Below are 27,500 nucleotides of genomic sequence, written 5' to 3' on the forward strand. Positions count from 1 at the left end.
TTGTATTCATTCTAAAAGCCAAAAGAGTGAAGCTTTGGAGAGCTGATATGAACGTTTTCACCGGTAAATGGTAAACAGCGTAACCGATAAGACTACGGGAAGGCGTTCTCTAAATCCTTCACGGTCTAATCTTTGCCCAGGCAGTTTTCAAAAATCCTGAAAGGACTTATGCAAACTTACTATGGTGAGCACACTTTTCATGTATCTAAAGGCGTTTGTTGCAAATATACAGTAACGGGTTAAAGCTTAAAGTGCCCCTGTGACCAAAAAGTCAATTATTATTTTTCTTTGAATTTCAAAACTATGTTAACTAAACACTAAGCGCCCATATTTTAAGCCTTGATTAAAAAAAGACACCTGTTTATTTTAACTGGAATTTTCCTATTTTATGGTTCGCTATTACTAACTTTAAGATCTTGAGAGAACTGGATCCAGGACAAAATGACGCAAAGGCTCACTAGTTTAAGAATAACATAACATAACATAACATAACATAATATGACATTACATGACATTACATAACATAACATAACATAACATAACATAACATGAAATGACATGACATGACATGATATGACATGACATGACATGACATGACATGACATAACATAACATCCCTTATTAAAAACTGGATCATTGGATAATGCAATTCGAGATTTTTGATTGGCTAAGCCATCATGGGTTATGAGCCATTATACCATGATCTACAAACACGGCAAGCATATGCGTGAATTTTTGGGCCTATTTTTATCGTAGTCTAGTTTTCTATATTTTGGGGGGCGTTTTTAATTAAACAGTTATTCCACTCGCGCTTGTTGGATATGCGATTATCTATCATCTCATATCCAACGCGCGCTCATGGAATAATTGTAAATTATTTAACGTGGATATACACTTAGCTTGAGAGCTAGTTTACAGGTATTCCACCTAATAACTAATGAAAACCTAAAAACTGAACAACGCTAATATTTCAATTCATCAGGTAAAATCACGAATTAAATGCAATGCAATGCGTGCGTACGCCGCAGAATTAATATGCAGCACGAGAATTTTGGGCTTTCAGACTTTTAAACTCGCGTTTTGCGTATATAATAAACTGCATTCACACGCTGAAATTTTAAGCTAGTGAGCCTTTGACGTCACTTTTCCCTGGATCCAACCCTCTGAGGTCCAATCGGTCAGTTTTGAACGTGAGTAATGGCGGACCGTGAAATCCAAAACTTACACTCAAAGTAAACGGCCTTTGGATAAAAATCAAAGCTCAAAATTTTGCCGGTCAGGTGTTAAGCAAATACACTTTCAAAATTTGAAGAAAAAAAGGAAGTGATTTTTTCATCTCAGGTGCACTTAGGCCCAGGATAATTTATAAATAAGGATCAATATGTCTCACTTACCTTCGCCATCAGTTTGTCCATACTTAAATTTTTCGTAAGGAATCACTGAAACATTAAAGAAAAAGAGTAAAGCACATAAAGAATTAAAACTTAATCTCACAAACAAATCTGGCTGATACATTAATTTAACTAATTCTGTAAACAGTGCTACTCTGTGACTAAGCCAGATGGACAGCAACTGGTCAAATGAAGGCCACGAAGAAATGTTAACGTCATTTTCTCTTGCTAAAATGTATCATTTATTCATTCATCCATCCATCCATCCTTCCATTAATTCATTCGCTTTTTGAACTTGATAGGGTTAAATGAATGAATAAACGAACAAACAAAGGAACAAATCAATGAATAAAGAAATGGATGGATTGTAGGCTAAATGAATGAACGAACGAACGAACGAAAGAACGAACGAACGAACGAACGAGCGAACGAACGAACGAACGAACGAACGAACGAACGAACGAACGAATGAATGAATGAAGGAATGAATGGAAAAAAATAGATACCATGCATGCCCGTATTGGGGCTTTAAAGGGTTAATATTTGGGAAACGGAAATGGAAGGAAAAGGCTATTGATTCGATCGGCTCTTTACATGGAGAATTTGCTGGTTCTACTTAGTTGCAATCTACGGTTGGTTTTCAATGGAAGGTGAGAAATTTATCTTTAAAACCTCACCGGAAGGAAAAAAAGAGAACTTACTTTTTAGACTTGCCGCAGCACCAAAAACAGTCAACAACAGCAGCAAACCCATATCCTGTAGACAAGAATGCCAGTTAAATATAACACGATGAAGATATCCTCTTGTTCGCAACTTAAGTTCCAGAAACAATCCTTACAAACCAATCCGGTGACCAAAGTGCTCCTGAAAAAAACAAAAACTTTAGGTCTTGTTACTGGGAGGCCACAGGCAATCCCGTCAGGATATTGAATTTCAGTTGAATTTCTCCGTTTTTTACTGTGTCGGGAAAATAGAAAAGTTGCGCAATAGATATTTCCTGTCAGCCCCCTGCCAAGTTTTATCTTTGTGCCTAGAGTCTTCTGCGCGTATCTTTGGTAGCTTTCAGGGGGTAGTAGAAATGCGCAGATTCAGGTAGATTTTACCCGGCGGACACAGTACAAGCGAATGTAACGCTAATGGTGTTTTATTGGATTATACCCTTACGGAGCCCAAGAATGGAACGGCAATTCGATGAACAACACAAGCGGTGAAAAATTAATATCTGGAATTTTAAAGGCGAGGAATAATGACAATTGCATCTTTCGCCGTCGGATATCAAGGTGAGCTTTATTTCCAATATTTTACTGTGGTGTTATGTACAACACTGAAACCAAATGGCAAATTCTCCGGTAACGTTTTTGGTTGGACATGGGGTTTAACAAACTCAGAGAAGGACTCGAAAACAGTCGGATCTCTGTTGTCTGGCTCTTTATAATTTTATTTTTGTACTCAACTCTGCACAGTCTTCAGATAAAAAAAACAATTGGAAATCATGATTTTACTAATTCTTGTTAGTAAGAATTATTTGAAAGAAAGCTTGTTGTCCATTTTTTCATCATTCAAGGCAAAGGTTCTCCAGAAAAGTGTTTTATCCTGAACTCTGGTGAGACATTTATTTAGTGGATTTTTGACACGGAGACTGTTGCTTGTTTGCACGCACGGAATGAAATAGGAAGGTGTGTTTTTTGGCTCAGATAGTAAATATGTTGTTTATTTCAATAAAAGTTTTGGCTGGAAAAGGTTTTCGTGAGATATTTCTGCCTTTGTGGATTTATCGTGTTGTGTGATTGCAGTTTCTTCGCATCCGAAGATCAAAGGGAAGAAGGTCGTCCTTGATGGCAGAATCTCTGGTGGCTGAACAGACCAATCCTCGATCTGCAGGCTCTCAAGCAGATTGGGCAAGTGTGGACTGGACCAGTCGGGGGTAGTGAGGCAGCTTTCCTTTCTTCCTTTCGCCGTTCCTCCACAGCTTCCCTCCTAGACTTTTTAAAGTTCGATGCAGCCCTCCTGATCGTTGCTCTCCATCTATTTCTCTCCAGCTGGTCCCAGTCATGGTGATCGATGTTGGCCTGTTTGAGCTGGTGCTTCAACTGATACTTAAACCTTCTGCGTGTGGCTCCACGGGCTCGTTTGCCCTGAGAGAGTGTAAATATTAACTAATTTGCATGCGTGGGTTGATATTTGATATAGATCAGTTTTCATAACGATGACAACAATTTTTTTGCGTAAAATGAAGTTCACTTTGGGAAGCCAACAATCTTTAAGCTTATCTAAAAAAAACTAGCAAATATGTTGTTTGTTTGAATAAAAATTTTGGCTGGAAAGGATTTTTGCGAGATTTGTCTGCCTTTATGGTTTCATCTTGTTGCGTAAATATTAACTAATTTGCATACGTGGGTTGAAATTTGAGGATACCTAAATGCCGAGTCAACACTCGAGCTAGGAATCGAGTTAGGACTTGAGTTAGGACTCGAGCTAGGATTTGAGCCAGGACTCGAGCCAGGTTTCCGGCCATTTACCACGTGGTGGTCAAGACCAGTGACAGCAAGCCATTTTTCAAGCCATGGCCGAAGGTAAGCTTCATTTTTTTATGAACGCCTTTACCTTTAGACTGATAATATTGCTTTCAGTAATGCTCTGACTAGGTGAGACAAATCTAAGAGGAAGTGTTTTGATTCATTTTCAGAACAGCCAGTGGCCCTGTCATCGCGCTTGGTAAGTACGTAGTAGGCTGATTTAGCAACAGAACGGGAACGTCAGTGGCGACGTCGCGCGCAGAAAAACTACCAATGAGAATTTAGAATAGAGAAGAAAAGAGTGGAGTCTACTCTATTGTGAATTCTCATTGGTGTTTTTTCTGCGCGCACCGTCGCCACTGACGTTCCCGTTCTGTTGCTAAATCGGCCTATTATTGATTTCAAGCAGACCTGATAGGATTCCGCACGATTAAGACTGGTCATTTTTATCCAACAGCGAATTGTTCAAAGCAGAAGAAATGCCATCCCCTGAAATGTTAGGTTACATTATTCGTTGAGCTGTAAAATAATATAACCCAAAATCAATCAGATAGTTAAAATCTTCATATTTATTAACCATTTCCTCTGTGTTTGTGTTAGGCCAAGTTTATTCGTGGAATATCGCCTTCACCGATAATTGGTTCAATTCAACGTATGATCTCAACTTACGGAAGGATCAGCTCACTCAACTTCTCAGAATGGCCTCCACGGATCAACTTTTCCAGTTTGATGGTCAACTTTACAAACAGTGCGAAGGAGTTTCTATGGGGTCCCCCCTTGGTCCTTTGTTGGCGAACGTATTTATGTGCCATCTGGAAGAAAGACTATCTGACAATGATCTAATTCCTCCTTTTTACAGGCGGTACGTTGGCGATACGCTTGCAATAATGCCTGGACTCGATGTAGCTGAAAGTTTCCTCGATGACCTCAATGGACTCCACCCAAGTATTCATTTCACTATGGAACTTTCCAATAACGACTCAATTCCTTTTATTGGAATGTTGATAACAAAGAACGGCAACAAATTGGAGACCCAGGTCTATCGTAAACCTACGAATACGGGCCTTTTACTTCATTTTCAAAGTCACACCGATTTGCGCTACAAGAAGTGTCTTATCAAAACAATGGTTCATCGTGCAAAGGAATTGTCCTGAACGCATCAAGCATTCGTCGATGAATGCAGGCATCTAAAATCTATTTTTAATCACCTTGGTTACCCTAGTTCTTTGGTGAATGGTATCATCGACAAGTGTGATTATCCCTCTACACTAGATGCTAAGACAAAATCTCATGAAACTTACGAAATTAGATTTTTTAATATTTAGAGAAAGATAAATTAATGTCGTCTATTTCTGGAGTGTTGGGCAGATAATTTGAACTTTTCTGACCTTTGAAACTTTTCACAGCCGATTTGCTCGTCTTGATTGATATAAAGTATGTTTGAAGGAAATCCATTTGGAGATATCATAAACTAATCTGTTTGCTAGCGATACATCAATAGTTTAATACCATGCAACAATAATGCAACTTTATTAGGTACACACAAATTACTGGTAAAACCAGTATTTTACAAAACCGTAACCTCTAAAAGTACCTGGCATATATATGATCAATGGGTGGGTTCATACTAGCGGACTAAGGATACCTTAAGTACACTTGAGCCCTACTTCAGATGTGAACGGCCTTAATTTCAGCTCAAGTAGCCTACTTTGTGGCTATGGTAACTCATTGCCTTCAAAGAAGCCGAAGTACACTCTCAAGTCTAGTTCAGACCATCCTTACGAGCTTACTTATCTACTATCAAAACACATTCCGGAAACGGACGTCAATCAAGCATATTGTGCGGCGGGAAATTGATTGACAACACGATTACCTTGAAAGCATACTTTGAATATTCTAATATGAACGCTCATCACGGTAAGTAAACATGGACGATCTTAAGTACACTTGAGCTTGGGTATACTTAAGGTGTACTTATTCCGCTGGTATGAACCCACCTATTATCATATGGCCTTTATGATATCATCTTTATCATTATCATATGATCTTTTTAAAGACGTGATTAATTAATATCAAAGACCACAATTACTTACTTCCTCCTAAGGCCACCAACACAAAGCAACTCAGGAAATCCAAAATGTTTTCTGTTACTGTATGTAAGACCGATCGGTTAAGAAACTCTCAATTCAACGTATGATCTCAACTTACAGAAGGATCAGCTCACGCAACTTCTCAGAATGGCATCCACGGATCAGCTTGCAATAATGCCTGGACTCGATGTAGCTGAAAGTTTCCTCGATGACCTCAATGGACTCCACCCAAGTATTCATTTCACTATGGAACTTTCTAATAACGACTCAATTCCTTTTATTGGAATGTTGATAACAAAGAACGGCAACAAATTGGAGACCCAGGTCTATCGCAAACCTACGAATACGGGCCTTTTACTTCATGTTCAAAGTCACACCGATTTGCGCTACAAGAAGTGTCTTATCAAAACAATGGTTCGTCGTGCAAAGGAATTGTCCTGAACGCATCAAGCATTCGTCGATGAATGCAGGCATCTAAAATCTATTTTTAATCACCTTGGTTACCCTAGTTCTTTGGTGAATGGTATCATCGACAAATGTGATTATCCCTCTACACTAGATGCTAAGACAAAATCTGATGAAACTTTAAGAGTCAGTATTCCGTTCAAAGATCAAGTCCCAGCGAACACGGTCAAAAGGCAAATGCGCGATCTCAGTTCAAAAATCGGCATTGATTCACAACCAATCTACATCAGCAAGAAACTTGATAATGACGTTCTGGAAACGTCGAAACGTCGTGCCATGTTTTATAATATTTTATCGCAGATTTTCATTGCCAAATGTTTTACCAAATCTTTACTTATTCTAATTAGACGACGAATTAAATTTAGACGAATTCAATTCAGCTTTTACAAAAATTTAAAAATTAGTGAGCAAGTGAGTCGTGACGGCCATTAAGCAGCAAAAAAAAAAAAAAAACATGACGCGCTTCAGGAATGAGATTACTTTTTCCATGATAATAGGGAAGGATTGAAAAGGCAACAACTCCTACATCGAATGATATTGTTAGCTGTGATCAGGAAATGATTATTGATGCTAGTCTCCATTGTTCTCTGTTTCTTGATTCAACTGCTGAAAATACGCGTATTGAAAAGATATGCCATCAAGTCACGCCATCCTTAGTTCCCGCCACTTGAATTGCACGTTACACAACAGATACTACGTTACATTGATGTATTTCAAATTTATGCATTTAATTCCATGTGTCTGAAATCCAACGTCTAAACTCAAGACGCTTTTCAGAGCTTGTATCCGTCTGGGCCAGACGGATAAAATGTCTGGACGAATTCACTTGAATTATGGCAGACGGTTTTAAAAGTCGCTATTCAGACGAATTTAATTCCTTGCATTAAATTCATCTCGATTTTTTTTGTTCTGAAATTCGACGTATAAACTAGGCCTAGTGAGCATTATAATTTGCGATAATTCAGGTTCACGTTTTTTTTGCATCTCACAGATGATTAGATTTTCAATTCAACAAACTCTGTTTTGATTGGCCACTCAACCTCATTGTGTAAATAGTTTACCCTGAAGTCAAAATAGATACGTTTCGTTTCTGAGGAAACGAAACAAAAAACAAGTAGTCTTTCGTTTCCGGACTGAGCAGCTCCAGGGATAATGGAGATATGCTGCGTTCGAGCTAGATCCCCTGGCCTGCTTTTTCCATTGTAGGAGTTACCAGGAGTGCCTATTGGATTCCTATGCTTTTCCCTTTCTGGGAAAATCCACTTTCAGCGCCTTCAATATCACCCAACTCAGTGTCCTCAGTTTTTGTGTAACATGTAACACAGGCAACCCAGTTTAAGCTCACGAAGCGTCTAGTTATAATTTCATTGGGTATAAAATGAAACTGTTTATCAATAGCGGAAAACAAGGGAGTTAATTTTGAGACGTGTGAGTGTGGGTTTTAGCGATTAATCTGAGGAAGGTGACACCTGGTAAACAAACAAAAATTGCCAAAAAGGTCTGTAACAGCAAAGAATATGTTTCAAAAAATATAGCACCCTTATAGACCCTATGCAAAAATGGCTCCCTTTAAATTATTCTTTTTTTCATATTCAAAATAGCCCAACTAACCTCGTTCGGGATAACAAATTCTTTAGAATTTTTGTCTCAAAAACGAGGTTAGTTGGTCTATTTTGAATATGAACAAAAGAATATTTAAAGGCAGCCATTTTTGCATAGGGTCTATGCCTAATGCTACATTCAGTTTGAAGGAGTAGTACAGATCCGTGAAATGCTCCCAACTTTGTTAGCAAACAGCATCCAATATTGATGAGTGAATTTGGATACTCTGTTGGCAGTTGTTAGAGGCTGTTCTTTCAATTGCATCAAATCACTAACTTGGTATAAGTGCACTACCATGTTGTCATCGGGGCTGTCTGCGTGAGTGACTGTAAGATTGGTAGGCCTGCAGCGCGTGCATGAATTGCGAAACTAATTAATGTTTGTTTGTGGCCCACTTGTCGCCTTTTTAGTACGATATTTTCAAACTAACAGACAAATTTAAAGTCTTAAATGACTAAAATCAAAATCACTCTTTTCACGTCTACGGAGATCGTCACCCAAGCTCACATTCCACAGACATTCTGCAGGTCAAATAAATATTTAGACTGGGTCAACCTCTCTGCCTGTATTGAAAAACAATTCAACAGTAATTTCCTCGCAACGGAAATAGAAACGATCAGCAAAGAAAATTATATTTCATCAGCTTGTTTGTGTTGAAATTCCCATGACTCTATGCTCAAACTTTTGCCCAGTAATAGAAAAGTTGAGCTCTTCTGAATTACAGTGCAACGCGCCTTACCGTGGCCACCCAAAAAATTTCACATTTGACAATTAAGTGTAAATACGTCAACTCAACAACCCATGCAACGGTGTTCAACATACAACTTTGCATGGAGGCCTGACTGTCAATCAAATTCACACATCCTGATTGGCAGACAATTTGTAAAAAACTATGTTAGGTGGCCACGGTGAGGTTTGTCGCACTGTAAACGAAACATTAACAAATCGTAACTTAGTTTTCACTCATGCCGAAATCTTTTAGTGTACGTTCGACAACACTACTTTGATATTGCTAATTGGTAAAAATGTAGATTATATCGGATAGGCTGTGTCTGTTGATTTCACTGATAGCCTCTTTCTGCCTAGCCTTTCTAGCCTCCCACGCGTTCCTCAGTCATGAGCCGGAATTTACGTAGACCACTCACAACGGACTTCCAGATTCTGGAAGTGCACTTTATACCCTCAGAATTTTGCTTACGGTCACTGTGAGAAGATGGTGTTCACGCAAACTCGGAAGGAAGGAATTCCGAGTTCTCTCAACATGAGCCGAGCCTGAGCTACAGGAGACTTCTGTGAGCTTATTCCATTAAACTAGGTGCAAGTGACAAACGTCCTGCACACTGCTAGGATCAGAATGTGTCAATAGGTGGAATAATTGTGATACCGGAGAAAAAGATGGTAAATTTTTGGCGTGGTAAATGCTGGATGTTGTTTGCCAACATTGTTGGAAGCATTTTCCTGGGCCTCAAGGGAGGAAACATGCGCACAAGAAGAAGTAATGCAGTATTAGACAAATCCATACTTGCGCCAGACATGCAACATAATACGTAACAACGCAAGAAAGACATTCAACGTGACAATATCTTCTATAAGATTTGATTCTACGATCCTACCACTTAGAATAGAGACAATCCAACATCCTTGTTACCTTCATCGAGTCAGCTATGATCGCGATCGTTAAACTCACGCAAACTGTATGAAAAACTACTGCTACTGATCCACCGAATTCGTTTGAGATTTCAGCAAAGCAAAGATTTACCCCCAATCCAAGCGTTTTCTTTTGTGATCGAGGGGCAAAACTAGAATAGACGAGTGTTTCTTTTCCGAACTCGAAACCTCAGTCTACAAGTGTTCGTCTGCTAATCAGCTAGATAAACACACTTGGTTTGAACAGTAAAACTGTTTCCTTTTTAAGTAATAAACAGTAGTGGAAAATTTTGTTGGCAACGACTTCCGAGGAAAATTTGTAAAAGCCTGGTTTCCATAGGATCTGCAACGGTCTGCGATCGGTCTGCTACACGGTTGCCCATTAGTGCCCGGCGTCTGCGGCGATCTGCAGCACACGGTCTGGATGATAGGGAAAGTTGAATGTAGTTCTACTTTCCCGACTATTACGAAGCTTCCGATTAAGACATTTTTTAAATGGAAACGTGTGTCTGAGATGATCTGTGGCCTATCGTCGACACAATATCGTTCTCCTTGAAACACGTCCAATCAGACTTGAAGTAAGTGCGCGCCTTTTTCTCCTTTCGCTTCGCAGAGTATTAGTGGTACTCATGTCTGAGATCGCTTAAGATTTAAATGGAAACATTCAAACCTGCGATGTTTGCGATGGTCTGCCATAAGACCAACGCAGACAGCTTCGATCGTCGCAGACCGTTGCATATCATATGGAAATCGGGCTTAAAAGAGGTGGTATTGACAAAAGATCCAACTGACATTTTTTTTGGCTTCCTAGCTGAGACATTTTTTTGTCCAAAATGAGCTGGCTAAAGAAATAAACCGTCTAAGCAAATCTGTAGTTGAATAAAGCTTCCCTGTGTTGGCTAAAAGCAGAGTACATATCCAAAATTATAAGCTAAAAAGACTCACTTTAATTCACGTTGATGGGGTTGCGATTGTTTGTAATGCTTGCTGTTTCCTTCGGAGGCACCTCAGCGACTGGTTTGCCACAGGACTGCAGCCAACTAATAAGCTACTAGCTGGTTTTCTTAGGCTGTGTCGCAGACGTAAAAACAATTATAATAAAGTGTCGATATAACGCGCACTCTGAATGGTTAAAACAGCGTGCTTTACAGATGCACGGCTGACGTCACTCGTAAGAATCAGAAAATAAAGTTTTCTTAAAAAACGTGATTTTTTCGTGCTCTAACCACTTCCAGTGTGTTTTACAACAGAAAAGATCACAAGCGAGGCTTCTTTATTTGTTATATAATAAAGAAAATTTTTAATTTCCTTACGCATTTGGCTAAACTCAGTTTGGTAAGAAGCTAAACTAAACAGACTAACAAGTCTGCCATGGTAACTACTAAACTGTTAAACTTTTAACTAAAGCTATTTTCAGTACACATACCACCATTTCTTCGTTTTCACTGTATCATTTCTTGGTAATTAGGTGTCCCTACAATTACTGTTACTCCTATTATATGGCCTTTTTCTTAACGTTGTCTTAAAAATTATCAGACTTCCCAAGACTTAAATGTTTGCAGATCAAAGCCTTTCAAATACTTAATGTTGAAACATGTATTGCAGACTAAAAACGGTCACTTTTATTATTCTTTTGCTATTCCGACCATTTGGATGGCTAGAACCAATTTCACCACTTTAAGAGACATTCTCATTAGAAGGATTGTAACACGTATCACGTAATAGCGATGTTATGGTACCATATGAAACATCAATTATTGCTTAACCAAATTCACCCACTATTGTGACCTAATAGGCTACCATGGCAATATAAAAGCTCTACAAAAACACCCTATATTTCGTCTTCACTTGCTTGTATCTCAAAAATGAACTAGGTGACCTCCATTTTTTATTGTAGAATAGTAATTAGCAATTTGATATAGAACTATCAGCCAAGTTTTTAAAAATTCTTGGGAGCCATTTCCAGAGCTATCTTAATTTTTCGAAGACATGTGACGAGTTTCAACGGGTGGGCTATGCCAGCTAACATCGTTTCGTTAAAAGGATTTATTTTGCTTGTCTAATTTAGAGTATTGCACAAAGAAATTACCTCTTGAATTGACGATGATCTTGCGTTAAAGGAGTGAATATTCGATTGGAAATTAAATATATTAGTTCAGTATTTGGGGCAGCAATAAAGTATTGAAGACATTAGTCCTGCATTAATTTAGATAGCAACTGATTTGAAATAAAGAAGATCTAAACAAAGGTAGTAGTTTAGAGGAGATGAAGAAAGGTATTGCTTGATCCGGAAACATAAGGCGGAGGGCCCTTTTCTGCAGGTGTAAGATTTTCACCCTGTAGATTTTCCCAGCACAGCACCACGCGGTTATTCCATACCATAGAAAGGGTTTGATAAGTGTATAGATATGATGCAAAGTAGCGCAAGGGTGCGAATTGTCGTAATCTAGAAATTAAATAATACCAATGAACACGCTTATTTTCGATGCAATGTGAGAAATATAATGTTTTCAAGAGAGGTTCTCGTCAATAAGAACTCGCCGCACGCCTGGCTATTTGACATAGTTTTTGCACTCCAAAGAAACGTGTGCATTCCTGAAGTGGTCAAAAACCTTCAAATTGACTTGCTAAGGTAGTATTTTTCTGTCTGAGTCGAAAAATTACGAAATTAGATTTTTTAATATTTAGAGAAAGATAAATTAATGTCGTCTATTTCTGGAGTGTTGGGCAGATAATTTGAACTTTTCTGACCTTTGAAACTTTTCACAGCCGATTTGCTCGTCTTGATTGATATAAAGTATGTTTGAAGGAAATCCATTTGGAGATATCATAAACTAATCTGTTTGCTAGAGATACATCAATAGTTTAATACCATGCAATAATAATACAACTTTATTAGGTAAACACAAATTACTGGTAAAACCAGTATTTTACAAAACCGTAACCTCTAAAAGTACCTGGCATATATATGATCAATGGGTGGGTTCATACTAGCGGACTAAAGCCCGGTTTCCAAATAGTTGTCCCTGTCATTACAATCGTCTCTGTCGCTTCAAATTTTTGGAAGCGACAGGGACGATCATATGGAAACGCTCTAGCGATCACCCGGGACGATCCCGGGACGATCCTTGCGACAGAAACGATCAGTCGTCCGAGATAGACTCGAGTTCTATCCTTGCGACAGAGACGACCGGAAAAGACTCTCAAGCGATCGCATATTTTTAATGGAAACCGGGTTCAAACGATGGAAGCGACAGAAGCGTCGGAACACATCCCATGATGCACCTGATTGCTTACTTCACGTCCATATACACGCTTCAAAATGACGGCAAGCAACTCGAATAACATCTCTACATTTATGGAAGAAATACAGCGGTATGAATGTCTTTATAACAAATTTTCGAAGAATTATAAGAACAGAAGAACCATATATCGGCCGAACTCAAAACCGATGCTTTCTTCGATTTTCTCTGTCTCTTCTTCTTCGCAAACTGAACACGGAGAAGCAAATAACAAGCCAAAAGTCTTCTTCTTCGATTGACTGCCGCCATTTTAATTTCGACTTGTCGGCAAAAAAATTCCTAGTGCCTATCTTTTTTACCGTTTGATCCGATACAAACGATTTAATGGAAACCAAGGTATCGCAAGAATCGCTTCAATCGCGTCTGTCGTTTTTCACCACGGGAAGCTCTTTTCAAGTGACAGAGACGATTCTAGCGACAGGGACGATTAGTTGGAAACCAGCCTTAATACCTTAAGTACACTTGAGCCCTACTTCAGTGAACGGCCTTAATTTCAGCTCAAGTAGCCTACTTTGTGGCCATGGTAACTCATTGCCTTCAAAGAAGCCGAAGTACACTCTCAAGTCCAGTTCAGACCATCCTTACGAGCTTACTTATCTACTATCAAAACACATTCCGGAAACGGACGTCAATCAAGCATGTTGTGCGGCGGGAAATTGATTGACAACACGATTACCTTGAAAGCATACTATGAATGCTCATCACGGTAAGTAAACATGGACGATCTTAAGTATACTTGAGCTCGGGTATACTTAAGGTGTACTTATTCCGCTATTATGCATGAACCCACCTATTATCATATGGCCTTTATGATATCATCTTTATCATTATCATATGATCTTTTTAAAGACGTGATTAATTAATATCAAAGACCACAATTAGTTTACTTCCTCCTAAGGCCACCAACACAAAGCAACTCAGGAAATCCAAAATGTTTTCTGTTACTGTATGTAAGACCGATCGGTTAAGAAACTCTTTTATTATTACCCATAGAGCGGTTTTCAATTGAGTGTCGAAAGTAATTATATAATTACTTTGGTTTATGATTACTTCAATCAGAGATTGGTTCAAAGTTCTCGCGCTATTTTTTCAACCAATCAGAAGTAAAACCAAAACCAATCGTGGCTCGCGCGTGCACGTTTTCCCGTGCTTTGTGTCAGCTGCGTGTAATTACTTCAAGTTTTGATTGGTTTACTGGATTGTCTCTGTCCTTTTTGATTGGCCAAAGTAATTACTTTGGTTTTGGTTTTACGACACTCAACTGAAACTCGCTCTAGCTTTAATTCGCAATTATGGACGTCAGCCGTTTTAGATATTTTATACTACATTTTTTAGGGTTCTTAAATTTTCTAAATTCATACTTTTTCTCATTCTGTAATTATACACGTAATCCAGTCTTCGGATTGTGATGTTTTTTTACAATAAACGATTTATCTATCTATCAGTCTTTCTGAATTGCGCCCCCCCCCCCCCCCCATCCTTAGCCAAAATGTCCAGCTAAGGCCTGCCTAGAAAGCTTATTATTCACTGTTGACTCAAGCGATTGGAGGTTTTTTACCTGCAAATAAAAGATTCGTGTCGTCCGCAAATAAATAAAATTTCAATTGGTTACAGCTATTACAACTATCATTTACATAAATAAGGAAGAGCAAGGGTCCTAGAACCGATCCTTGTGGGACTCCAGATAGTAGTATTTCCTTACTATGGTTAGGGTCTAGGGTTGGTGCGTAAGTATGAGATGAGAGTTTCGACTTTGGTGCGTGATATTTCCTTCAATTCTTTACATAGCAAAAATTCCTCACACGGTATTGGAGTGCCTTCATCTGTGACTACGATGCATCAAAGTGCGGTTATTTGTGCAATAAAGTGAAGGGGCAGGAACTTCTGCAGCAGACTCGGTCGCTCTGTGTTTGAGGCCTCAAAACTAAAAGGCAATATTAAATACCAAAAAACTAAAACTTTATTCAATTAATTCAACCTGTTAGCTTTAATATCATATATAGTTTGACCCTATACAAAAAAAAAGCGGCGCGACAATTTCATTTTTCTGCGGACACCTCATTTTCCTTTAACGAGACCTTAAATTATCGTTTATCGCAAATTTTGTCTAGAAATCGTTCTCTAAACGTACTCTAGACGAAACTGCTACTAAGCTACCCCCATAAGTAGTGGGCCCAATGTTTTGTTGTTATTATTTTGATCCATGCATGTCGGCAGAAAGTCTGAAACCGTAATATTAAAATATCGGTAATATCCTAAGCGCAGGAAACAAATACTGAAAATTTCAAAACTTTGCTGCGAGCTGACTTCTTTATATGAAACTGATAAACTGATAAACTGATCACAACTTCTTGCCGATTTTGGGGCTCATTTAATGAAATTCAAGCACGCTTCAAACAAAACTGTTTATTTTTGTGATTCAGCCTGGCCAAACACTCGCAACATTTTCAACACAACATTTTGCAACATAGTCGGGCACAACATGTTGCATACGTTTGGCCACCCTGCTGTGATGTGTTGAAACATGTTGAATGATGTTGAGTCAAATTTGAAAACGGTCAAATTTTTCGTGCAACATTTTGGATGTTGTATGATGTTGTACTCGTTTGGCTACGACGGTTCACGCAACATTGTTGCACTAGGGTTAGTGCGCTAGGTCTACGTGTTGCGCGCCAGTGGCCTGGGGCACAAAAACATCGACATGTTGCGTTGAAAATGTTGCGTGCGTTTAGCCAACCCGTTCAACACATGTCGCAACATCATGCAACAATGTATTGAACGAACTGGCCAAACGCACGCAACATTTTCAACATTCTCAACGCAAGATGTCGATGTTTATGTGCCCGAGCCCCTGGCGTGCAACAAAGTGGACCTAGCGCATGCCCTAGTGCAACAATGTTTGCGTGATCGTAGCCAAACGAGTAGAACATCGGCAAATAAAAAATATAATAAAAAATATAAAAAATATAAACGTTTTTATTGTACATAATTTATATTTCAAACACCAGAGTAACATATATTTATATTTTTTATTTGCCAATGGATCCACCTGGTGACAAACCCAGTTTTAAGAGTAGAACATCATTCAACATCTAAAAGGTTGCAAGAAAAATTTGGCCGTTTTTAACTTTGATCCAACATCATCCACCCTAGGCCTGTTGTATATCGCAACAGGTTGGCCAAGCGTATACAACATGTTGTGCCCAGCAATGTTGCAAGACGTTGCGCTGAAATGTTGCGAGCGTTTGGCCAGGCCTTTAGGACTTGATCAAACACGTGCAGCATTCTAACGCAAGTGGACATGGTGAGATAGTGTGTGGTGCACTTACAGTGCACTAACAGAAAAATGCATCTCACAAATTTTGTCTACAAATCATGCGAAACTGCTACGAAAATCACCGAACTGTGGAATGGGCTCAAATTTTTATATCGTTGCCACACCCACTTTTTGTTGCTGCCCCGCCCATTTTCGTCGAAGAATTCAGTTGGTACTTAAAGTAACAAACTGAGCCTTACCGGGGTGTCAGACCGTAGTTTTGTCAACCGCAAAATTTCTTTATTCCCCTGGGTCCCAACATGACTGCATTTTCTCAGTCAGGTCCAATCACAGTCACACCTCCTTCGTGTTGACAAACTTCAAAAACACATTCGCGGAGCGAAAGCGTTGAAAGATGCGAGAATGAAAGCCGTAGCAAACAAACTTTTGCGCATTCATGCCGCTTTTATTAGTTAATGGCACTTGTACGTAGTAGGCTGTTCGCAATCGTAACTGTCTTTATCAAGCCGTCAAGGAATTAATATTAATTATGCAAATAAATTTTTTATTTCCCTGTGGGGTTTCCCGACTCGACTGTTTCTCTCAGATGCTAATAATTAAATTTCACTGGCTTTAGTAAGTCCAGCCACAAAATATTCGAAGCACAGTATCCTACGAGAACAAAATTTATTTTTATGTTAATTCCTTGAAAGCCTGAGTCAATGCAGGCCCCAGGGGAATAAAAAAATTTGCGGTTGACAAACTGTGGGAACAAATTTTATTTGCATAATTAATATTAATTCCTTGACGGCTTGATAATGAGACAGTTACGATTGCGAACAGCCTACTACGTACAAGTGCTATTAACTAATAGAAGCGGCATGAATGCGCAAAAGCTTGTTTACTACGGCTTTCATTCTCGCATCTTTCAACGCTTTCGCTCCGCGAATGTGTTTTTGAAGTTTGTCAACACGAAGGAGTTGTGACTGTGATTGGACCTGACTGAGAAAATGCAGTCATGTCGGGACCCAGGGCAATAAAGAAATTTTGCGGTTGACAAAACTACGGTCTGACACCCCGGTAAGGCTCAGTTTGTTACTTTAAAGGGGCTAGATCACGCTATTTTAGGTAATTTTGTTCAATTTTGTTAATTATGAGCTTTAAACGTCAAATTGGCAGAGCAAGAGTCTTTCATTTGCAAAATCACGGCCACATAACTACTGAGAATGATTTTCCAGCTGTGTAAATGACATTTTGATATAAACTGATATAAATTTGAAAAAAGGTGGGCCGACGTTTTTCAAATTTACCGAAATCAATCCATTTCAATCCTCTCCAGTTTTGTCCATCCATGTCCCTTCTTGGCTTCCCGGTGTTTTGTTACAGTTCTTCTATAGTTTTGAACAGTTATTTTGATATTTTAGTTAATTCTACGACCATTCGATCAGTGCTGAAATTGCCTAAAATTGCGTGACCTAGCCCCTTTAAGTACCAACTGAATTCTTCGACGAAAATGGGCGGGGCAGCAACAAAAAGTGGGTGTGGCGACGATATAAAAATTTGAGCCCATTCCACAGTTCGGTAATTTTCGTAGTACTAAGCTACTCCCATAAGTAGTCGGCCCAATGTTTTCTTGGCAGGTCGGCAGAAAGTCTGAAACCGTAATATTAAAATATCGGTAATATCCCAAGTGCGGCTAACAAATACTGCGAGCTGATTTTTTGATTTAAAATGGGAAAAATGTATATTGAGATTTGCAGGCTAAAATGTTAGGGATCATGACACCAAAGAATGATAAGTCGACCGTTTTTAGTCAAGTTTTGATGGAGCTGCCGCCATTGTTACTTTCAACATAATTTAAAAAAACTTTGATCTGTAAACGTATCAATCTTGAGGAGTCTGATAATTTTTAAGATACTGCTTAGGAAAAGGACAAAGTGTTAGAATTAGTATTTGCAATAATGCATGATTACCTAGAAATACATACATTTATTACAAAGGAATAGTAGTAGGCATATGAACTGAAAAGTATTGATGGCTAAGGTATTATTTTGTTGTTCGTGATCTTGTGTGAACGGTTGTTAGGTCGAGTTAGGAATAAATTGTTGCTGTTTGAACATTTTTAGACTCTACCGTTTCGATGTCTACCAAGAAACAACCAGTCATGGAATGGACAGATGACCACGACACTCTTCTTTTTCGTGAAATGGTTGCTAGTAAATTGTTTCAGTTCAAGAAAGGCAGCCCAGACCGTGATATAATATAGGAATCAATCCAACAAGCTAGAAAGTCAAAATTCATAATAAAGGAGAAGAAGGGAGTCAGGGATCGATGGAATTTGCTTCAGGCCAAGTTTAAACGCATGCAACAAGAAGAGTACCGTGCGAGCAGTTGGTTTCTCCTACGCTTCCTGAGAGAGAAACTACTGCGAGCAACCGTTAATTTCTTTGAGTGGTAAATCTAGTTAATTGGCGCTTGCGCATGTGTTCATCTGGCAACTGCTGCGTTTAGGCGAGCCTGTTGTGTAGTGATTACATATTTTTCCCGCGAAATAAACGAAATGATGTCAAATGCATCATGTGGGGCGTGATGCTCGATGGAAAATCGAACGGATCCACGCAGTGGTTTATCTCACGGGAGGCGTAGGAGAAACCAACTACTAGCGGGGTGCAAGAAGGGCTACGAGTTAGTGGTGTTGATTGTGAGTTGTCCGAAAAAGATGCGCTCAAAGAAGAGCTATGTGAGAAAGAAGAGAGCCTTTCCGCTAAAGAAAAGAGAAAGTCAGATGATAAAGAGCCAGCTGAACAAATCAGAAAGAAGGCCATAGAACAAATGCCTTTGAAAAAGAAAATCAAATGAATCAACTGAAAGTAGCACTAAAAAGAGCGGGAGAAGAGAAGTTGATGCTTTTCAGTTCTTAAAAGAAAAAGCTGAAAGTGAGTATTGTATTCGCCAGCAGGCCGCTATAGAACTGCTAAGAAAGGAGCAGGAAGCGGGATAGATTTTCACATACCCTAACCGGACTAAAACGGCGGAGGACAAATAAACCATTGTTATTGGGATTAGGACTTGCCAATTAGGTAATTAGCTTTGTTCTTTTGTTTTATGGATGCTAATTTTTTCATATCCGGTATATGAAAGACCAGCCAGGAAGCGAGATCCAGACAACAAGAACTACAGATTGAACTGCTACTGGCCTTACGCACAATATGCAAGGAGTTGCATCGAAACGTTGTTTCTTTCTCGTTGATCACTGATTTCGCTTTCCGTCATCTTCCTATTAGGGAGCTTAAGCACTTGCGTTGTTGAGACGCGGACGGCAACCGGAAGTGAGTTGTTTTCCCTTTTAACTTGTCTTCTCACCACCACATTCATATTGCCACTGTTCTGGCACGCGAAATGTTCTCTTCCGGTTGCCGTCCGCGTCTCAAAAACGCGCGTGCTTAAGCTCCCTGATCCAAGGATGGCCACTTGCCAAAGTGATCAACGAGAAAGAAACAACGTTTCGATGCAACTCCAACTGTTAGGTTCCTCTTTGAACGAATCCACTTGCCCCGAATCTGCAGACTTTGGAGATACTCTCGACGCCATCTTTGCCAAAATTGATCGGACAAATACTGCACGCGGCGCCACCACTTGCGGGAATAGATATCTTCTCTCTGAAACCTTCCAGGCGGGGAAAGTACAACTCTTAATTTTAGGGTGAGCAGATGATTGAGAGTTAGCGGTTCTGGTGCCCCGAGTCATTTAGGTCTTTCGTATACAGAGGTCTAGAGTTGACAATGCACTCTGGTTCAGTTATGAATGTATCAAACGCTTCGTCATCCAGTTGGGTACTAACACTGAAGCGTCTCTAGCACATTGCGGACAGTCCTAATTAACCTCACTCAATTGAAATGGTATCCACTCGCAGTCACTCTCTAATAAATAATCTCGTAAACGGTCTTGATCTAATTCCTTTAACGTAACTTTAAGCTCATTACGCGCTCCAATAAAGTTTCTTTCCTTGATCACAGCGAACCTGTCTGATTGAGCCACGTCGTTTGAGAAAACGCCTTAGCGCTTTGATAAAGGAACTGTACACCTCTGCACGCCATACAAACAAAAATGACCTCATAACATTTAACCGCAGTTTCTCTTCTCCTTAATCAGGAACGGTCCAAAGAAATCCACGGCACTATATAAAAACGGTGGGGAGGGTTCAATTCGATCGGTAGGTAAATCTTCCATCGTCTGCGTTTTCAGGGGTCCACGAAATTTTCCGCAGGTAACACACTTGGAAATACAATTTGACACTGCTGCCAGCAGCCAAGGGGTTGGAGTTTATATAAACAGCCGGTACGCACAAATAACGACATAGAGGGGTGGCATAATGTGCTGAATACACGCCCTGGTGGACAGAGTGGTTTGCCGCTTTACTACTTTTCCCGCCCGCCCCCACCTCGGCGGAAAAAAAGCCCTGAGAACGAGGTTGCACCGTATTGTGGTCTTTTGGACTCCGTGCCCAGCTCTTACTTTACTTTACGGTTTATAGTCCGGATCAGCCAATCCCTATCCGTGAAGACTTGAAAGTCTAGCACTTCTCCTCTCCTCGGTTGTGGCGAGGTGACGCCCGCGTGATTTGCAGACGGTTCCAGAGGGCAACTTCCGTAGAGCGTAAACTGCTTGGTGTATGGAAACATAAATTTTTCCTGACCGGCTAAGTCATGATACAAAATGGCGGACGAAGATAATCCCCCGAAAATTTCTCAAAAAGGTCTTAAGAGACGGCGAAAGGAACTCCGCCACAGGGCACAAAGCCTTGTAGAAGGAGCAACAGATCCATGGGAAGAGGTGGAAGAATATGAAACTGTCATTCCGGAATGCTCAGAAGATGAATTTATTGACGAAGAGACAGCGGAAATCGCTGAAGAAGTGATCGAATTCAGTTATACCATCAGAGAGCTTTGTGCAGAGACAATTCTGGGTCAGGGTTTTTTCCTTTATGACAATTTTTGAATAACAGATTAGAGAAGAGATGTACAATATTCTTGCACCATGGTTGATGCTCGGTTGTTTCGACAGCCAAAGAGGTTCTGGTTGGCACATAATAATGATAATAGGGGACGCCAACGATATCTTCCCTATTGGTCAGACTTAAATTATTTGCATGTTCGAAGAATGAGTCGTGTACGATAATCTTAATATTATTGTTATTATTTATTTGTATTCAGTGACATTCAAATTACTGCTAGGCTTTTCCACATTTAACATAACCAGGGAGCCTGTTAGATCAGAGTTAGATAAAACTGAGTACATCCGCTTCTTTAAAAAAAAACTTGTCAATGCTGCGCATGGAAGACGCAAAACACATGAAATAAAAGGCCCAACAGAAGACTAGAAAAAATCAAGATTAACTCTGAAATTGCAGTCAAAAAAAGTACAAAGCTGAATACTTAAATAGGTTTCATTTCTCTTTTAAGACAATCTCGTATTGACATGGTATTCTGTTGCAGCTATACATGTAGTTACATGTAGTTAACCTTAATGTCAATTCTTGTTTTAGGGTACACATGGTGGTCTCTCTTTCATGGAATTGCACCAATGATTTGGTTCTATCCACTGAATGAACTCGAAATCTCAGGTTATGAGGCTTTTGTCATCACCATTCTGTCTCCAGTATTTACTGGGATTAGCACTTTGTTGCAGTTTTCAGGTTCTATTCATGGTTTAGCTTTTTGGCGAGTGCTTTCCTTGGTTGGTGTGGCATCTTTCCAAGCTCCAAGCACCCTTATAAGACTAATTATGCTAGCGTTTGGATGTGGAACAGCAATGCTTTGGTTTTGTGGAATGATATGGAACAAAGATCCAAAGGAAAGGTTAGCAAATTTACATAAAGTACTGTAAGTTATCATTAAAAAATGAGTTAATGGCTCCAGTTATAAAAAGATGACCCACGGTCATTAATAATTATCCCTTTCACTCCTGTAAGGGCCACTGAGACTTATAGATTTTACTCTGTCCAACGCCAGACGATTTTACTCGTCAATGGGGTCACCCCACACGAGTGAAAGGGTTAAATGGAAAATATTATTGTTTTTTTTTCTGGTTTTTGGTTGTTATCTTCATTGGTTGTACATTATGTTATGGTTCAATTTAAGATTTTGTTCAAAATTGTTCAAGTAGTTCAGTTTTGAATTTCCTTTGTTTGAAATTATGATAATGAATATAGGCAGAAGCTCATGACCTTAAGACATTTAACTCTGGTTCAAAGCATGAAAAAATCAAGAACACTATTTCCTAACTGAATAGAATGTGTTATCAAAGCTGTTGCCTAACAGGAGCCCGGTAGCCTGGGGCTCCCAAAGAATAGCTCTGGGCGCCTTAATTTTTCACAGCAGTACCTTTCACTTCATATGTTGGGCTCCTAAGTTCTCAGCGTTTAGCTATGAGGGCCCCTTTAAAATTTTCTTAGGCAGCAGCCTTGGTTATCATTTGTCTCATGATGTCGTCACTTTAAGTTGTAGATCACAGACTGTTACTTAAGTGACTACATCTTGAGACAAACAACCATTACAGTGTATGTCTTATTATTTTATTTCCCACCAAGATGACCAATAATCACCTCTTTTGTGATGTTAACATAATGCGACTTCTGTTTTTTAGGGTTTTATCCTTCTGGGGTCTTATTTTAGGGCTGTTTCTATTGCTGACATTACGCATTTCATATGTCTCTGTCAATCCAATATGGTCTGATGTTACAAGCAACAGGGTTGTGCTTCTCGTTGCAACGCTATCCACATTAGACAGAGTGTACACCGGGTACATGATGTCTGTCTCACAGTCAGGGCCTCAGTCGAAGTCGTCAACAGAGCCCCAAGATTCAAAGCTATCAGGTCCTGGATGGCTCTTAGTTGCAGTGGGATTTGGTGCTTTGATGTTCCTTACTCATGCTGTCTTTGGTGAAGTGTCACTGGTTTGTCGCTGGGCTGTGTCTGGGTATCCACACGCAGGACCACAGCCAAACCCATGGGGGTTGGTATAAAATTTATCTGCCTTGCCTTTGGTGTCTTTTGTAGTGCACTGGTATAGTTGTTGTTCAGGAATTTTTCTCTCACAACACTACTAGCTATTTTTACCTTTGTCTGTTTTTGTCTTTGTCCAAACAGTGCTGCTGTTATTGTTGCCTTGGGTGTTGGAGTCCTTCTCTCTAAAGAAAAGTGGACCAGTAACATTTTGTGGTGGCTGATTGGTTCAGTTGGTGCAACTCTGTTGTACTTTGCCTCTCGTCACTGGGCCATCATGGGTGGACTCATCCTTGGCATCTACACCATGTCTATCTGGCCGCCTATGATTGACAGGCTTTTTTGCCGTCCTGTTGCCCGCACTATGGCACTGGCTAATCTTGTTTACATTGTCCTTACACTGGCATCAGTTTGGGTTGTGGCATACAACTTTGTTCCTGGTGGAGAATACACAAGAGAGAGAACTCACGTGTTGCTAGCTGTTACTATGGTCTTAATTAGTAAGTTACAAAAGTTCTTGCCATGGATTGAGGACAACATTACATAAGAAAAACAAATGACATCTGGTTACAAATTAAAGCCCTTTTTTGATGAAAACAGTGGTTTGAAATAGCCAACATCTGCAACATTATTTTAGCCCTCTCAAGTGATAATAATGAAGATGATGTCACCCTTCTTAACATTCATATTTTAAGTTGTTGCTGATAAGGTTGGGTTAAGCAAAAGAAGAAAAAAAGACCACTTTAATTCATAAATGGCGACCTCCTTAACATCCGTTTGTGTTAACTAATGTGAATTGGACCTACTGCCCTCATTTTAAAACAAAATTTCAATTTTCCTTTGAAATTTGCTTGTCATAGCGAGGCTAGAAAGGCTTACTAGCATTCAAACAGAAGAACAATTTATTTGGCCACCATTATGAAAGAGGTCTATTACACTTATTCCACTGTGAGAACAGGAACTTATTTTTAAAGCATGATTCCAGAGTAGGAAGTTAATACCCAGCATTTTTTTTTTTGCTAGTTATCAGTTTAGGAATGTGTAGCTTGTCAATATATTTATTTTATATTGTTCAAAGTTTTAGCCCTAGTGACGAAGCCAACACCAGATGTGAAAGAAAGTTATGGTAAGATGAAAAAGGAAGAAAAAGTTACTGATGACCAGAAAGCTTCTGATGTCAAACCTTCAAAAAAGCCTCCACTTGCTCTCAAATTTCAGAATGTTGCTTTTCTGGAGGAACATGGAGATCAGTTTTGGTTTTTTAAGACCCATGTTATTCCAGGTAGCTGCAGTGTATTGTTGCAGGTGATTTTTAATTTTTTTATATTTTGTTGAAGAGTTCAGAAAAGCTGAGTGACCATTTAATGTTGTTGTTTTGTTTGCAGTTTTGTTTTATCTGTTGATGGTGGCTGTCATTCTGATGATGGTACGATATCACAGACATGTTTATGTCACACCACAAAAGGTCAGTTACCTTAACTTACTCTTAAGATGAGGTTCACATTGCAACCAGGTTGGCAATCAAACATGACTTGCTGCTCTGATTTCAAGACTTAACCCTTTGCCTCAGTATGAAGGACACTTATGGCCTCTTGACATGAGCCCAGTTGACCGGGCTGGCTTGGTTACCGGGTTGAAACTGGTTTCTGCATGTTCATATGACGACTTTCAGCTTGGCTTCCAAGATGAAAAGTGGTGACGCAACCTTTCAGGTGTGAAATCTAACAACAAGCCTGGCTAGAATTTCTCAATTTTCTTTGTTTAAGCAGTGTCAATTAACTATCAAATGAAAATATTGCAGACTTCATTATCAAAGCAAAGGGAAGTAAAGACTTGGTAATGTCTGTCCTATCTTGCAAGTGCATTGTATCATTTTCCTTCCAGTAACCGGGCTGACGTGTTCATGTGGCAAAATTTCCAGCGGGGTTAGTGAGATCCCAGTTGGAAAAACCAAGATCTCAGCAACCAAGGCAGCCCACCCTCTCATATTCATGAACACATCAAAATTTTAATACATATGATTTAGAGGTGAGGTGAGATCTCCAAAACCGGGCCAGCCTGGTCAATCGGGCTCATTATGAAGAAGCCCTTAAAAAAAAAATGGTTATAATAATAATAATAATAATAATAATAATAATAATAATAATAATAATAATTTAATTCCTCTTTTTGTAGCTTAACAGCTAAATTACAAGAGTGGTCAAAGTACTAATCATAGATATACATTATCATGAAACATTTTACTAGGAATATCTATGGGTAATAAATTTGTCGAGACGGTTAGAGGCCATGGCGAGATCCTCTCTGATGGTGCCTGAACATAGATTGTATCCATGGGACACAGTTGGTTAACGACATGTAGGTCCTAAAAACTATTTCTCGCTTAATGTATGACAATAAGGAGTAGGGATAGCTTAGTGGTTTTAGTGGTAAATATCAGTGAAACTTATTTTATTATTATAACCAGTAACATCTGGAGTAATCTGAGGCTGTTTCAAGAGTTCTTTTATTTGCTCACTGATTAGCACCATTTTCTCTTAACAAGATGTAAGCAGACCTTGGCTTTGGTAAAAGACTTCTATGATTAGGGTTCAAAGGAATGTGCGCAGAATAAATGTGCCAAGGTTCTGGTCAAAGGCTCAGATGGCACCGCCAGTTAGTTCAGCAACAAGGTTGTTAATTGAGATGATTTTAGAATTATTTCATTCAGTAATGAGTTGTAGGGTCAGTTTAACTTAACTTACCCATGTATTGGTAAATTGAACCATGTCAGCAAAAAAATGCTATTTTACAGACTTAACATAGAGAGGCATCATGGCACCTTTAGTACCGGGTAGTCAGCATTTTTGTTGCACTTTGCACCATTTTCTGAAAGTCTTAATGACTGTTTTTGTCAAGTGTTACGAATTTTTTGCAACTTTCCAACCTATCCTGTTCACTTATACCAGTGTGATAAATGGCTGTTGTCTCTTTGCTCTGTGCTGTGTGGCTGGGAACTGGATGTCTGAGGGATGACTCCTCCACTTAGCAATACATTAATTATTAATATTCAACAAAAATCACAGTTTTAAGCAAACCACATGTATGCCTCTAATGTTACTCTTCAACCCAGGAAGATCCCAAGGTGTTTTCTGCAATGATCTGGACTGTCCATTTTGCATATGATAATGTTGGCTGGCCCAGCTTTGAAAGAGCAGCACAGATGATCAATGACACAGGTAAATGTAAAGGATTGTTGTTAGGTTTTTCTGTAGGTGGCTTTGTTTAAAAAGTAAAGCTGGTCGAAAATTAGAAAAACGTGACGTCTCCAAATCAATGTGGCTGTAGCGGAGCCTTTCAAGGAAACAAAAGAGGTGGCGAATTTTCCACTAGTGATGTATTATTGGCTTCATTATATACATGTAAGGCTTTAGAGATTTCCGCACATTTCCTTGATGAAAGGAAAATTGCTTAGTCACAACTGACAATGTTTTCATTTGTGAAAAATTGGCATATTAAACCTTATCGACAACTGACAAGTGAAAAATTATTATCCTTGCGTTTTGATTGGTAAACATGGTGGCCGACTGGTGTATGGTTTTCAAAGTTTTTGTTCTTTTATTGCTTAGTTTTCACCACGAAATACCTCAGAAAATCTTTAAAAATCTTAAAAAGCGTTAAAAGTATTCAAGTGAGGTGTGGAAAGATTTCTTTTATTTTGCTATTTGTTTGGGGTCTTTTCTTCAGTGGTTTGATAGCCTCACAACATTAAAACACTTACTGTACCTCTTCAAATTTATGATCTCTATTCTTGGTTTGCATCCCGCAACCCGTTTGCAGACCTCCAAGTTGGCCCCACAAGTTTGCATAATAATAGAGTGAAATTCCCAAAAGACATTTTACTGCATAATTTTGTTCTGTACATCAACATGGCTGCCATGACATCAGATGCAAACCATCTCCATCTGTACTTATAATTTTATAATAAATAAATTACTTCATGATTGGCTCGTTCGTACAATTTCTATTGCTGTGTTGTGAAGGATCATTAAACTTACTTGTTCGCTTCGCTCACTCATTCATTTAAGCGATCCTTTAGAGCTCTTGAATAAAAATCACATGTACTCAATGAAGTAATCTTCAGTGATGTTACAAACCTGAAATGTTCTTAACTACAATGATCTTAACAATTCTTAACAAACTTCTTTTTACACTGCAAATATGTGTCTTTTGTAGATAACCTCATCA

At 39.1% G+C, this 27,500-nt stretch overlaps 3 protein-coding genes and 1 pseudogene across 5 annotated transcripts in view; 3 read left to right on the forward strand and 1 right to left on the reverse strand.

Moving 5' to 3' along the window:
* The window catches only part of LOC138000198 (carbonic anhydrase-like), a 28,268-nt gene extending 17,486 nt beyond the window's left edge, over positions 1 to 10,782 (reverse strand). Inside the window, exons 1-4 of one of the 3 annotated variants that reach the window (XM_068846438.1) lie at positions 10,657 to 10,722; positions 2,230 to 2,255; positions 2,093 to 2,147; positions 1,395 to 1,439 (exon numbers count right to left, since the gene is read on the reverse strand). In XM_068846438.1, the coding sequence (XP_068702539.1) occupies positions 1,395 to 1,439; positions 2,093 to 2,144 (97 nt within the window). In that variant the 5' untranslated portion in view covers positions 2,145 to 2,147; positions 2,230 to 2,255; positions 10,657 to 10,722. Of the gene's footprint in view, positions 1 to 1,394; positions 1,440 to 2,092; positions 2,256 to 10,656 lie in introns of all 3 variants that reach the window. The other 2 variants (XM_068846436.1, XM_068846437.1) reach the window with 2 other exon arrangements.
* Positions 3,955 to 5,061, forward strand: LOC138001099 (uncharacterized). The gene is made up of 2 exons (XM_068847762.1): positions 3,955 to 3,964; positions 4,508 to 5,061. Exons 1-2 carry the CDS (start codon positions 3,955 to 3,957, stop codon positions 5,059 to 5,061), a joined length of 564 nt encoding a protein of 187 aa, XP_068703863.1.
* A 2,893-nt stretch (positions 10,783 to 13,675) lies between the features above and the next one.
* Positions 13,676 to 20,248, forward strand: LOC137999069 (uncharacterized; annotated as a pseudogene).
* A 702-nt stretch (positions 20,249 to 20,950) lies between these two features.
* LOC138000199 (PGAP2-interacting protein-like) overlaps positions 20,951 to 27,500 on the forward strand; it is a 17,079-nt gene continuing 10,529 nt past the window's right edge. Inside the window, exons 1-7 of the mRNA XM_068846440.1 lie at positions 20,951 to 21,235; positions 21,815 to 22,127; positions 22,915 to 23,283; positions 23,418 to 23,773; positions 24,352 to 24,555; positions 24,659 to 24,738; positions 26,386 to 26,491. Coding sequence (XP_068702541.1) covers positions 20,986 to 21,235; positions 21,815 to 22,127; positions 22,915 to 23,283; positions 23,418 to 23,773; positions 24,352 to 24,555; positions 24,659 to 24,738; positions 26,386 to 26,491 — 1,678 coding nt within the window. The 5' untranslated portion in view covers positions 20,951 to 20,985. The remainder of the gene's footprint in view (positions 21,236 to 21,814; positions 22,128 to 22,914; positions 23,284 to 23,417; positions 23,774 to 24,351; positions 24,556 to 24,658; positions 24,739 to 26,385; positions 26,492 to 27,500) is intronic.

The sequence above is a fragment of the Montipora foliosa genome, chromosome 4 (assembly GCF_036669935.1).
Source record: "Montipora foliosa isolate CH-2021 chromosome 4, ASM3666993v2, whole genome shotgun sequence".
Classification (NCBI taxonomy): domain Eukaryota; kingdom Metazoa; phylum Cnidaria; class Anthozoa; order Scleractinia; family Acroporidae; genus Montipora; species Montipora foliosa.